We start from the raw sequence: 13,621 nt of genomic DNA on the forward strand, positions 1-13,621 counted from the left end.
CTCCTGCTGAATGGCATAAGATGAATTTGGCTACCACCACTTCCACAACCCTATGTTATTCCAGTTTCAAATGCCATTAATTTTTTCGGATTAATAACGGACAATAAGCTAAAAGCACATATAGCACAGCTTTGCACTAATTGCTTAAAAAACTAAATGAAAATCAATGCATGTTGGTGGGGGGAGTCCTCATGTAACAAGCAAAATATATTGGATGTGTTAGAATAACAAAGAGTAAGAACAGGCGCATGCATACTCACATGTAAACTCATGCTGGGAGCATAGTAAATAAATTTGAATTCAAAGTACTAGTTCAATCATCAAATGCAGACAATTTAGGGATATCAGAAACGTTGCGTCATTCGAACATAAGAATGCTGAATTTGAAAATGGGGAGTACAGTGTACATAGAAAGGACAGACAGGGATGTGGGATATTCTCTTAGTTAAGAAGGATGTTGAATCTAAGGCAATGGTGCATCCAGTTGATGTGGGTCTAATGACGAAGGTAGCCAGTGCAGTTTTTAATCAGTTTGGTGTGACATAAGCACTGGGAAAGCAAAAATGAGAGTAGGAGTATGTTATAGGCCTAATGACTCTGATCAGTACAACACATTTCTCTGCACAACTGTTTGTTGTGCAGAGAAATGATTGTAATACTACATGGCGTGGAAATGAAATACAGGTAGCACCCATATAACACGGTTGTTAGTTCCCATAAAATCTCATGTAGTGTGAAACTGTGTTATATGGGACTAAGAACCAGTACAAAAAAGGGGTTACATAATAGAGTGGAGGTTAGCATTAGTAGAGGCATATGATGCAAGAAAGCAAGCTTATGCAGCATCAGCCAAAAAAAAAAAAAAAAAAAAAAAAAACCAGTTCCATTTCACCCCTCCGTTCGTTCGAAATACCTGTCCAGCTGAGCCTAAAATTTATTTAGGCTATCAACTTCCACAACAAGGGATGGAAGTTTGTTCCACCAACCAACTACCCGCTGGCTAAAGGCAAATTTCCACACATCTATTCTACATCTGTCTTTCCTCAATCTGAATTTATGCCCTCTCAGGTGATTATTCTTAGCAAGAGGAAGATTCCCATCGGCATTGAGCATGCTGAAACCATTCAAGGCTTTATATACCTCTATCAGATCACCTCACCGGTGCCTAATCGCCAGACACTGTAATTTGCAAAACTTAAGCCTTTCTTCGTAAGAGCAAACCTTTGTTCCATTCACTAATCTTGTTGGCCTTCTCTGTACTCGTTCCAGCAGCTTTACATCCTTCTTGAAATGAGGCCTCCAGACCTGTATACAGTACTCAAGGTGTGGCCTGACCATTGCCTTATACAAGGGAATAATCACCTCCTTATCCCTGCTAGAAAAATTCCTGTATATCATTGACAAGACACCATGAGCTACTCTTGCAGCCCATCTGCACTGCTCAGAGAACTTCATATCTGCCTACACAATTACCTAATTATGGCATAATTATGCCATTAATATTAATTATGGTTAATTAGGCATAATGACATAATTATGGGAGATTTTAACTTCCCAGATATTGACTGGAACTGTTGGTTGGTCACTCACGGACTAGCAAGACTTTTGTGGATTTATTGGATGACAAGAACAGACTAAATTTTCTACAGTAGCATGTTAGAGAGGCAACAAGAGAGAGCAGTATCTTGATATGATTATCAGCAGTGATTATTCATGCATTCAGAATCTGCAGATAAAAGAACCTCTAGGTGGCTCTTTTACTAAATTAGGAAAAGGGTGAAAGTTTGATGGTGTTAGATCTGATGAAAATGAGGGATGGTCCAAGAAGTCAAAGCTACTCAGTAGTGTACAACCATGGCAGTGATAGACTTGTGAGCAAGTGCATTGTCCTGTTGGAACAAGCCTCCTTTGCTGAGGTTTTCGTCGGCTTTTGTCTTTGATGTTTTCGTGAAAATTTTGAAAAAGGCTACAATGGTATTGGTTTTTGGGATGCCGTCACCTTCGCAGTGGCCAACGTAGCCGAGTGGTCAGGAGTGGGAGTGCAGTAGCACACACTAAAACGCTGATGGAACTGATATTCGGGTGACACTCAAGTCAAGTGGACCCAATTTCGGCGAAGTCCGGACAGTCTGTGACAGCCAAATCCTCTGCTTGCACCTTCATGATGGTGGGACTGTTAGTAATCCTGAGTATAACCTCCATGCACAAGTACATGGTAGGTGACCACCCAGGTGTGAACCAACGTAAGCAGGGGTCGAGGTGTGGTGCCCACACCACATGGAGAAACGCCGCCCCTCTATGTTACCAGGCAGTACTAGGTGGTAGATGACTCTCATCAACTGGTGAAATACCACCACTTTGATTATTGGAGGCTTGAAGTGGTGTAACCCATGTTTAGTCTCTAGAGCTAAGTTCCGGTCAACCCTTCCCTATCTCTTCCATCATGAAGTATGATTGATGACTTTTGAGGTTATGATGTGGCGAGTTCCAATATTCCTTACATTTCGAGGGTACAGCTCTAAAACGGTGTTTGCAGGCCGGCCGCTAGTTAGTACACTGGACCGAACCTATTGGTAACTCTCTAGGAAGCTTCCGGATCAGCTAGTGTATAATCTTGCTACCTCTACTCTGCCAGATAATGACTGGAGGAAGTCCGAGTAGTATGTATGTGGGGAGCATTGTCGAGGCCACGTTATGTCAAGGATCTGGGTATATTCTTACCACATGTATGCCATATCCAAAAATTTCATTACTTCATACAGCATGTCCCACCAACTTTTTCTTACTATTGAATATACCACAAATAGTCAAACTAATAGAGTAAGCTTATGTGCAAAAAGATCTAAACCTCCCAAGGACTTCCTAATTCATTTCACAAATATACGTGGTCTCAATTCTAATCTCAACGATGTCCATTTCCACTTGCAGTCTGCCAAACCCCATGTACTTTTTCTGATAGAATCTCAGTTATCGGTTGATTCAACTACTGCTCATCTCAAATGCCCAAATTATTTGCTGTATGATTCCTTCCACCTCAAAGGTGGTACTTGTGCATATGTCCGTTCTGATATTCCCTGTCAGAGACTTGGCAATTTGGAATCTCCTCTCTTTGATCTTCTCTGGCTTAAAATCTCTCTACCTCATTGTGTCAAATTCATCTGTTGTCTCTATCGTTCTCCCAACTCCACTAATCCCTTGGAGCTCTTTGACTTCCTCTCTTTGCAACTTGACTTTCTCCAGTCCAACTTTCCTAATTACCAGTGAGGTAATTTTCCTTGGTGATTTTAATGTTCACAACTCCAGCTGGCTTCCGTTTTCTAGTCACACCGACCCAGCAGGTCGAGATGCTGAGGCTTTTGCAATTACTAATGACCTAGCACAGATTGTTCATTTACTTACAAGAATACTGGACAATCCTAATCATACAGCCAATACGCTTGATCTTTTTCTCACAAAGAACCGTTCTAAGTACACGGTCGAAGTGAGAGGTCCTTTAGGCACTTCAGATCACAACTTGGTGATTGTCTCTTCTCCAATCGAACCTTTATCTCATGGCTATTCCCAACCTCGTTGTTTGGCATTACAAGAATGCAAAATGGGATGACCTGCGAGACTTCTTTTCTTCTTTTCCTTGGTCGGATTACTGTTTGAAAACTTCTGATGTCAGCGTTTGCTCAGATCGTGTCAGTGAAATTATTCTTGCAGGAATGGAATCCTTTATCCCACACTCCACTTTAAAATCTCGTCCTTTATCTAAACCTTGGTTTTCCAATAAATGTGCTAAGGCTGTCCAAGAGAAGAATGTTGCATATCGTAATTGGCTTGTTTCTAATTCTTCAGTTTCATTTTCTGCCTACACCAAAGCTCGCAACAATTGTAAAGCAGTTATTAATCAGTCCAAATTAGAGTTTGAACAGGCTAAGAGTAGAAAACTTGCTTCTTGCCCTAATGGTAGCCAAGCATTCTGGTCTCTTGCCAAAGCTATTGGCCGCAACGTTTGCCCATCTCTGTTCCCACCTCTGTCCAGACCAGATGGTTCTGTTGTCACTTCAGCCAAGGATAAAGCTGACCTGCTAGCATCCCATTTTTCTTCCAGCTCATGTATTAATGATCTTGGTAAAACACCTCCCACCATTCCCAACATGCTCCATTCAATGCCTCCCGTGGTCTTCCGTCAAAAGGATATCACAAGGATTTTGACAAATCTTGATGCTAAGAAAACTCCAGGTCATGATGGTATTTCTCCACTTGTTCCCAAAATCTGTGCTCCTGAACTTACTCTTGTTCTTTGCTGCCTTTATTCACTTTCTTATTCCAAAGGTGTTTTTCCTTCTGCTTGGAAATTTGCTCATATCCAGCCGGTTCCTAAAAATTGTGACAAATCCCTCCCATCCAATTATCGTCCCATTGCAATTTCTTCTACTCTTTCTAAAGTAATGGAGAAATCAATTAACCGCCAACTCTTAAACTACCTAGAAACCTTCCGTCTGATCAAGGATCGCCAGTATGGATTCCGTCAGTGTCGATCCACTGGTGATATTCTGGCTTATGTTACCCATTTATGGACTAATTCAATGGAAAGGTTTGGTGAAACACAAGTAGTTGCTCTTGACATCTCAAAGACTTTTAATCGTGTTTGGCATAAAGGTCTTTTAAACAAGCTTCCATCTTATGGTTTACCAAGTGTTTTTAGTAATTGGTTATCCAGTTTTCTCTCTGATCGCTCACTGAGGGTAATGGTAGATGGCTCTCTGTCTTCTAACTTCTCCACTAATGCCAGTGTCCCCTAAGGTTCAGTTCTTTCCCCCACTCTTTTCCTCTTGTATATTAATGACCTTCTTCCATTGACTGGAAATCCTATCCATAGTTTTACTGATGATAGCACATTGCATTCAACTTTCCATTTTGAGAAACCTTGTCCTGCTCAATCAGCTTCATCTTCTCGAAAATCTACTACCAATTCCTTAAATACTGATCTTCAGGTAATTCTCCAGTGGGGCAAAGACAACTTAGTTGATTTCAACCCTTCTAAAACTCAGTCTTGTCTTATATCTTGCAAAAAGGATTCTTCTGCTCCTATGCTTATCTTTAGTGACACTCCAATTTCTAGGCAAAATGATATATCTCTTTTGGGGGTTACCCTGACTTCTAATCTCTCTTGGCACAAGCACATTACAGATATTGCTTCTTCTGCATCTAAAAAACTTAGTTTTCTCTTTCGGTCTCGGCGTTACTTTTCTTCCAAACAGCTGCTCACTCTGTATAAATCGCAAATCTGCCCTGCCATGGAATATTGTTCCCACATCTGGGGTGGTGCCCCCAAAACCTCTCTCAGGCTTCTTGATTCCATTCAGAAGAGGGCAGTTAGGTTAATTAATGATTCATCTCTAACAAAGTCTCTCCACTCGCTCTCTCATAGACGCATTGTTCCTGATGCATGCCTCTTCTACAGATACTTCCACAGATACTGTTCTTCTGAATTGGCTTCTATAATTCCCGCTCTCTCTCTTTCAAAACAGTCCGAACACGTGCCGCCACCAGCCAACATCCATTTACTGTCCAACTTCAAACCCACAGAACCAACTTTTCATCTTCCTCATTTATTCATTCATCTGCCATTTTCTGGAACAACCTTCCTTCATACGTATTTCCTGAAAATTGCAATCTACAGAAGTTCAAGTCCAATGCCAACAAATATCTTCTTTCGTCTTCTCAACCTCCACCCCAAGCACGGTACTAAGTACTATAGGTTCTAATACCTCTCGTGTTTGGAGTTCACATAAAAAAAAAAAAAAAAACACTCTTTGAGTAGACCGGGGTTCAAGCCCCTGACTGCTGAATACGGTCGATCTGCCAACCCACACTGGACCAGCATGGCAGATTGTGGTCCATTTCCCTTAGCAGGAATTGTTGAGGAGGCTTCCACCCTGCTGTAGGTTGATAATGGCTGCACTTTACCTTTTACCACCTTCACAGGGTGATGGCATCTCAAAAACCGATGCCATTACCTTTCCAGAAGAATAAATTGAATTAGCATTCTTTGGAGGGGGGGGGAGAAGAGAATTGTTTGGGCAGCTCCTTTGTCTCTCGAGCCAAAAGTTATGGACCCACATCTCATCCATGGTCACAAATCTTGTAAGGAAATCTGTTGGATCTGCTTGAAAATGATGCAGTGTTTACTTGATAACTGTTGTGTATTTTTAATCTGCTGTCAACGTATTACCAGATCATGCACACTGTCATCAACTTCTGAAGTGATGGATGTTGCAGGTCTTCCATAGCATGGGTTATCTTCCAGGCTCTCCGTCCCTCGTTTAAATTCTGCTGCCACTTCTTAACCATGGAAAAGAAAGGGACATCCTCCTCATGAAATTGCCTTTGCTGTTGTTCCTTTTTTCCCAAAAATTTCCCAGCATGCACAGTGATAGTGATTTGTCCATCTTTCTTCATTCACAATTTTGTTGGCTTCAGGACCTTTAATTAAAAAAAATGTAATTAAAACTAATTAAAAAAGATGTTAATTGAAACCTGGGGGGTTACTATTTAAAGTTTTATACATTTTAAGTACAGAAAATTTTAACATTGTAACACTGGTACCATTTTATACTGAGGCCACGAATTTTTCAAATGCTCCTCATAAGTAGGCATGTCACGTAACATAAATAAGTTATGTTTATATATGGTTTATAATTATTTGGCTAAATAAAAAAGCGACAAGTGCCATTCAATAAATCATTTGCGATTGATTCAACGTAAGCAAGTTTTATTTTTTTTATGTTGTTTATAATTATTTGACCACATCAAAAAAAAAAAAAAAGCAATGACTGCTGTTCAATAAATTATTTATAATTCATGCAAAATAATGTTTTACGTTTCCTAAAAAGTGATCTGGAGCTCTAAGTATTAAAATCACTGAGAAAAATTACGCGCAACAAACATTTGTCCAAATTTTTTTATATTTGTAAGCTTTGGGGATGTTAACAGAATGGTGTTCAGTAGCTTGAGTAGCCAGTATATCAAAAATTTCCAAGGACAGCAATGACTCTAGATTTCAAGTGGGAAATAAATTATTTCCCACATGAAGTTTACTGCCATTGCTGTATTTTGACTGAATGTCATTCTTATAGTTTTAGTATCACAGTATGACAATACCATTCTAATTCTTTAATAGCACAGTATTGCAGAATGTTAACAGATTGGTATTTTGTAGATTGGTAGATGGTAGATGACTATGACCGCATAGGTCATAGTCATCTAACGCATTCCTACTTGCTGAGGGCGGATGACCCACCTATGTGCGAGATATGTAACATAATTTTAACCGCCAATCACATTTTTGTAGAATGTCCTGTTTTTATTGAAGCACGACGCTTGTGTTTTACTGATTTTAATAATTTGACTGAGCCATTTACACTCAGTCAGATAATATGTGACAGAGACAATATGTCTGACGTTTTTGACTTTTTACAATTTATTAATGTTTATACAAAGATCTAAGTTTTATGCTTTTACTTTTATACCTTTTTAAACATAATAATTAATTGTTTGACGTGGTAGCCTTTGCTACCAAAATGTTTAATAAGATTTTAAATTTGTCTTGGCGCATTATGGCCTTAGCTGCCAATGCGCCATTAAAAACCAAACCAAACCAAACTCTTTTCCAGATTGCATTTTTGGCATAACGATTTCGTTAAATCGTTTCATTTGATGGAGTCGATAGCTTGAAAATGAATAGCAAAACAGCATTAAAACGTTTCCCACGGTCAGTGAAATTTTCTCGCACACTAATTTAATTGCACTACACTGACTTATTACGTAGTTCCGAGATCAACATTTTAAAAAGATCATCATCATCATCAGCCATTTTCAATCCACTGCAGGATGAAGGCCTCTCCAGCAACTTTCCAGTTCCTTCTGTTTTGAGCACTGGTCATCCATTTACTACTCAAAAACTCATGAATTTCATCTATCCATCTCTGCCTTCGTCTTCCAGGTTTTCTTCTAGCTCCTCTTGGGTACCATTCTGTTATTTTCTTAGTCCATCTGTCATCATGTCTTCGAGCTATGTGTCCTGCCCAAGACCATTTTAGTTCTTTAGTTTTGATAAGAATGTCCTTTACTTGAGTTTGCTGCCTAATCCATGTGTTTCTCTTCTTATCTAACAGTCTGATTCCCAATATAATTCGTTCCATTCGTCGCTGTGTAGTTCTTAGCTTCTCTTCCATTCTTTTGGTGAGTGCCCAAGTTTCACTTCCATAAGTCATGGTGGGGAGTATACATTGATTCATTATTTTACGTTTCAGACAAACTGGGATATTGCTCTTCAGTATGTGACTATATTTCCTGAATGCTATCCATCCAAAATTTATTCTTCTCTTGACTTCCAGCCATTTATCATTATTACAGCTAATAACTTGTCCCAGATAAGTATATGACTCCACCTTTTCAATTACTGCTCCTTCAATCATAATTTTCCTTTCTGTGGCATACTTGTTCATCATTACTTTTGTTTTAGCCATATTCATCTTTAGTCCAAAATCCATACTAATTCTGCATAACTAAGATTTTCCTTTAATTCTTTGGGATCGTGGCTTATGACCACAATGTCATCTGCAAATCGTAAATGGTTTAGGTACTCTCCGTTCACATTGACTCCTTTCTGCAACCAGTCTAATCTTCTGAAAGCTTCCTCAAGGGCAGCAGTAAACAGCTTCGGAGATGTGTCTCCTTGTTGAACTCCTTTCTCGATTTTAAATTTGCTACTGTCTTTGTCTAGTCTAATAAAGGATGTAGCACTCTCATATTTTCTTCAAAATCATAATATATGGAGTATCTATGCCTTGTCTTTCCAGTGCCCGAAACATTGCCTTATGCTGTATGGAGTCAAATGCCTTTTCATAATCCACAAATGCCAGGCATAATGGTGTTGTATATTCATTTGCTTTCTCCATTAGCTGTGATATTACGTGAAGGTGATCCATAGTTGAGAATCCTGTCCTAAAGCCAGCTTGCTCTTTCGGTTGATTCTCATCAAGTATTCTTTCTAACCTGTTAGTAATGACCCTTGTGAACAACTTGTAGATATGGGATAACAAGCTAATTGGTCTATAATTTCCAATTTCTGATTTATCTCCTTTCTTATGCAGCAAAACTATGATTGCATTATTCCACTGCTTAGGCATCACACCTTTTCTAATGCACTTTGTGCAGAGCCTTGCCAGTTTTTGTGTTATGTCTCTTCCTCCCAATTTTAACAACTCTACAGTAACTTCATCTTCCCCCGGGGCTTTCCGATTCTTCATTTTCTTCAATGCATGTTCTGCCTCATCAGGAAGAATATCGGGTATGTCGTATGTGTTGCTACTTTGCAATCCATCTTCCCCACTGCTTTTATCATTCCCTCGCTCCTTGTATAATTCTCTATAGTAGTCTTCTGCTATTTGAATTATGCCTTCTCTGCTGTTTATAAGTACACCATCGCTATTCTTCAGTTTCAGTATCATTTGTCTTTCTGTATTACTGCTCATGGCTGCTGATTTAAATCCTTTGTTTTCCCTTAATGCTTGTTCTACTTTTCTTGTGTTAAATCTTCTTATGTCCTCTCTGAGTCTCTTTCTAATGGCTTTGCATAACTCAGTATACTCAATTTTCTCCCTGTCAGTGTTTTTCTTGCTCTTCATTTGTCGTCTTTGGTTCATCATGACAAGTGTTTCTTGACTAATTTTTTTCTTCTTTGGATTTCTGTTTCCCTATAGGTTTCTTGGGCTTTATCACTTTCAGAAAGTTGTAATATTCCTCGTCGATATCTTGGTCCTGAGCAGTCTGCAGAAGCTCAAACTTGTTCTTAAGTTCCAGTACATACTGCTTTTTCTCCTCCTCTGTTATTTCAAAGACCTTTGTATTATTTACTCAAGTCAGTTTTTTCCTTTCCTTTCCTACATCTATATCAAGTGTACATCTTACCATTCTGTGATCACTTCCAACATTTACCTTATTCAGGATGGTAACATCATTCACAATATATCTTCTGTTAGTGAGGATGAAGTTGATTTCATTAGTTGTTAATCCATTTGGACTCTTCCATGTCCACTTTCTGTTCACCCTTTTCTTGAAAAAAGTGTTCATTACTGACATGCCTTGAGATTCTGCAAATTCCACAAGTCTTTCACCTCTTTTATTTCTTTCACCAATTCCAAAATTTCCTATAGTTCCTCTTTCTGCGCTGTTTTGCCTTTTTCCAACCTTAGCATTGAAGTCCCCCATAATAATAGTGTAGTGGGTTTTCTGCTCATCTAGAAGACTCTCAATTTCAGTGTACATTTCTTCAACCTCTTCATCATCATGGCTCGATGTTGGTGCATAAATCATTATAATCTTTAGCTTTTACCTCTTAGAAAAGCTTGTACCTTTAGCTTTACTCTTTAGCTTGTACCTCTTAAAAAGATATTGCTTGTAATATTTGTGTTATATGTATTTATCCAAAGTCTAGTCATCACTCAGTACGGTATTAGACATCGTGCGTAACGAACAGTTTACTCAAACATTGTATCATAATTAATGCAACCAACGCAGTTACATTTACGAAGAGTTGATAATGATGGATAAGAATGAAAAAGCAACAGCGTCTGGACACAGTACGAAGACTATGAATATAAGAAAAAGACTGAATTTGAAAATTAAATTAGACGTTTTGAAGCGAATCGATTCCAGTCAACGTCAACCGGATGTGTGCCATAATTTAGGACTGGCAAGTTTAACTGTAAGAACAACTACGGGGGATTTCCACTGCAGGCAACTAGAGCTAGGCTGGCTATTAGAATTGAAATGGTGAGACTTTAACTAATTTTATTGAAGATAATATCCAATGCGGAATTCAGTTAAGTTAAACATTATAAAAAAAAAAAGAGTGAGAGAGAGATTAGCCTATATGATGATCTGAAGAAAACTCACCAAAAAAAAAAAAATGTTGAACCATTTAAAACTAGTAAGGGCTGGTTGAATAGATTTAAAATCCACGGAGAAGCCACAAATTCAGATCAATAAGCCAAAACTTTCAAAAAAGAACTTGTTAAAATTATTGATGAGGGGTATTGTGTGTTAGACTTCTCAACAAGTTTTTAACATAGATAAAGCAGCACGTCAGCACGTTTTTGGAAATGAATGCCTAAAAGAAGTTTCATATTGAAAAAAGAAAAAAACATGCCAGGTTTCAAAGCTTTATTGTTAGGTGGTAACGCTACGGGGGATTTAAAATTAAAACCCCTTTTAGTTTACAGGAAGAGGGCCAAAGTACAACCCAAAATCGACACATTTTTCATTATTAAATTCATCAATTAAATTCATGATTTTAATTGGAACTTTAAGTTTAATTTTGATATGTAAGTAGTTACCACATAATTATATACCTATGTAATGCAGAATATTTTATATGTACAAATATTTGAAAATTAAATATTTTGACTGACATTTGTGCATCTTTTTACTACCGTTTATTAGGAAATATCCTATGGCACCGACCACAATTCACAAATTCAGATCAATAAGCCAAAACTTTCAAAAAAGAACTTGTTAAAATTATTGATGAGGGGTATTGTGTGTTAGACTTCTCAACAAGTTTTTAACATAGATAAAGCAGCACGTCAGCACGTTTTTGGAAATGAATGCCTAAAAGAAGTTTCATATTGAAAAAAGAAAAAATATGTTACCTTATGGGAATGCGGCGCTCGCTTAGTGCTGATTCACTTAGCGCTCTGTTTTTCTGGAACGAATTATCAGCGTTAAGCGGGGGTCACCTGTATATGAAGGAGATTATTAATTTAAATGGTTTTCCAGTATGGTAGAATCCTGCATTTGATAACATTAGAATTCTAGTCATAATAATAATATGTATTATCCACCATATTTACTGTATATAGTTCTATATATTATTCAATTTTAATGACATTGTTGTGCATACGTATCATTAATACATAGCTGAATTTCAGAACAAATTTCACTACATTTCATATGGTGAAGTCTTTCACAGTGATATGTTTGCGCAACCATATAGTAGTCAGAATTGGTTCATAGAAGCTTAAATAATCCTTAACTTTTATTAATCTAAGATACACCTTTTGGCCACTGTCATATTGTGTAAATAAGTCACAACATAGTTGTCAGCTGTTATACCCTTACCTGTCCACTGAGAAGAGGACAAGTAGCCTTGAAATAGTGCCACTTGGGTATCGGTACTCAACCGAGAATAATAATAGTAGACTTCTCTAATGGAGGGATGTTGCTTATTCAAAGTATAAAAGATAAGCAAAAAGAAGAGAAAAAAGATTTCACAATATGAGATGTTGTAAAGTGATGCCTTATTTACAAGCTTTGATTTGTTTTGAAATTCAGCTAATGTATCATTAATTTGTTTGTACATTAATAAGTACACAAACCTGTAGCCATATTATAGTCTACATTTCTTTATGCCTTGAGACTTCATAGTCCTTAACTTTTATTAATGAAAATTTATATATGATTGAATTTTCAATGAATTATTGTATTTCTTCTTTTCTTTTCTTTTGTCTTGTAAACTGTGTTCATTCCCTTTTATTTTTTTATTCCACTCCCCTAATATTTAGTGATGAAATCTACTGTGAAGCTGAATCAGAAGGTACTGAATTTTCAATCTATCAAAATATGGTTTTCCTTTATAAAAATAAAATTTAGTTTTAAGAAAAGTGGTATACTTGATGGTATTTAAGTTTAGCAAAGAAATATAACCCCACACACACACACACACACACACACACACACACACACGTGCAATCTTATTACAATGCTGTTGTATCCATAATTTTATAAACCCATCTATCATCCCATCATCATCATCCAACTAGTAATTAATAGATAGTGCTGTACTGTGCAGAAGCGAGCTGTATAATGATATTAATTAGGCTAAGATAGGAAGTTAAAGGTATTAAATAAAATAAATGCATGAGATCAAATACATTGTAACCTCAATATAATGCACCTCTTCATACCACACTTTTTGATATACTGCAGCTATGATCAGGTCCCACAAAACAAACTAGTGATCAGAGAACTGGCAATTTCATATTTGAAACTAGAAAAATGAATACTCGCATCTACTATACATCCTAGTACTGTATTTCCAAGAGGGGAAATTAGCCAAAAATTGGCTGTATATTTGTTTCGATGTATTCAGTTACAGAGTAATTTTTGTAAACAACAGGACTCTTCAGAGACTAATTACTGTAGACACCCAGTTTCTGCCCTCAGCTATAGATGCAATAAAAGAGTATATCAGTGGAATGCTGATATACTCTTAGAAAGTGCGGATACCCCCAGAGGATCCTGGATAGATATAGTAGAGGGGTGTCTGAGCGTAGGGAGTTGTTCGTCTCGGTAGCCACTGCATACATCCCCTACTATCCGGGCCTTACTGAGCATCTGGCAAGAATTTTACAGGGTTATAAGACACGCTGTGTACAGCTTCCTGGGCGGAGGCTGTGCACAGCTGTGTCTCAGGTCAAAGACCGTATACCAAAAGATCTCAGTAGCGGAGTTATTTATAGAATAGAATGCCTGGATTGTGGGGAGTGTTATGTGGGGGAAACAAAAC

General features: G+C 37.8%; 1 protein-coding gene across 7 annotated transcripts in view; it reads left to right on the top strand.

Annotated features, from left to right (window-relative positions):
- LOC150077549 (uncharacterized) overlaps positions 1–13,621 on the top strand; it is a 308,710-nt gene that overhangs the window by 280,146 nt on the left and 14,943 nt on the right. For all 7 annotated transcript variants that reach the window (XR_016547746.1, XR_016547750.1, XR_016547745.1 and 4 more), the window contains one exon: positions 12,618–12,649. Coding sequence is in view for 2 of the 7 variants with exons in the window: in XM_090386993.1 (XP_090243119.1) it covers positions 12,618–12,649 (32 nt within the window). In the remaining 5 variants the exon portion in view is untranslated. The remainder of the gene's footprint in view (positions 1–12,617; positions 12,650–13,621) is intronic.

Source organism: Mastigoproctus giganteus, chromosome 12 (genome assembly GCF_048544385.1).
Source record: "Mastigoproctus giganteus isolate SK-2022 chromosome 12, ASM4854438v1, whole genome shotgun sequence".
NCBI classification, from domain to species: domain Eukaryota; kingdom Metazoa; phylum Arthropoda; class Arachnida; order Uropygi; family Thelyphonidae; genus Mastigoproctus; species Mastigoproctus giganteus.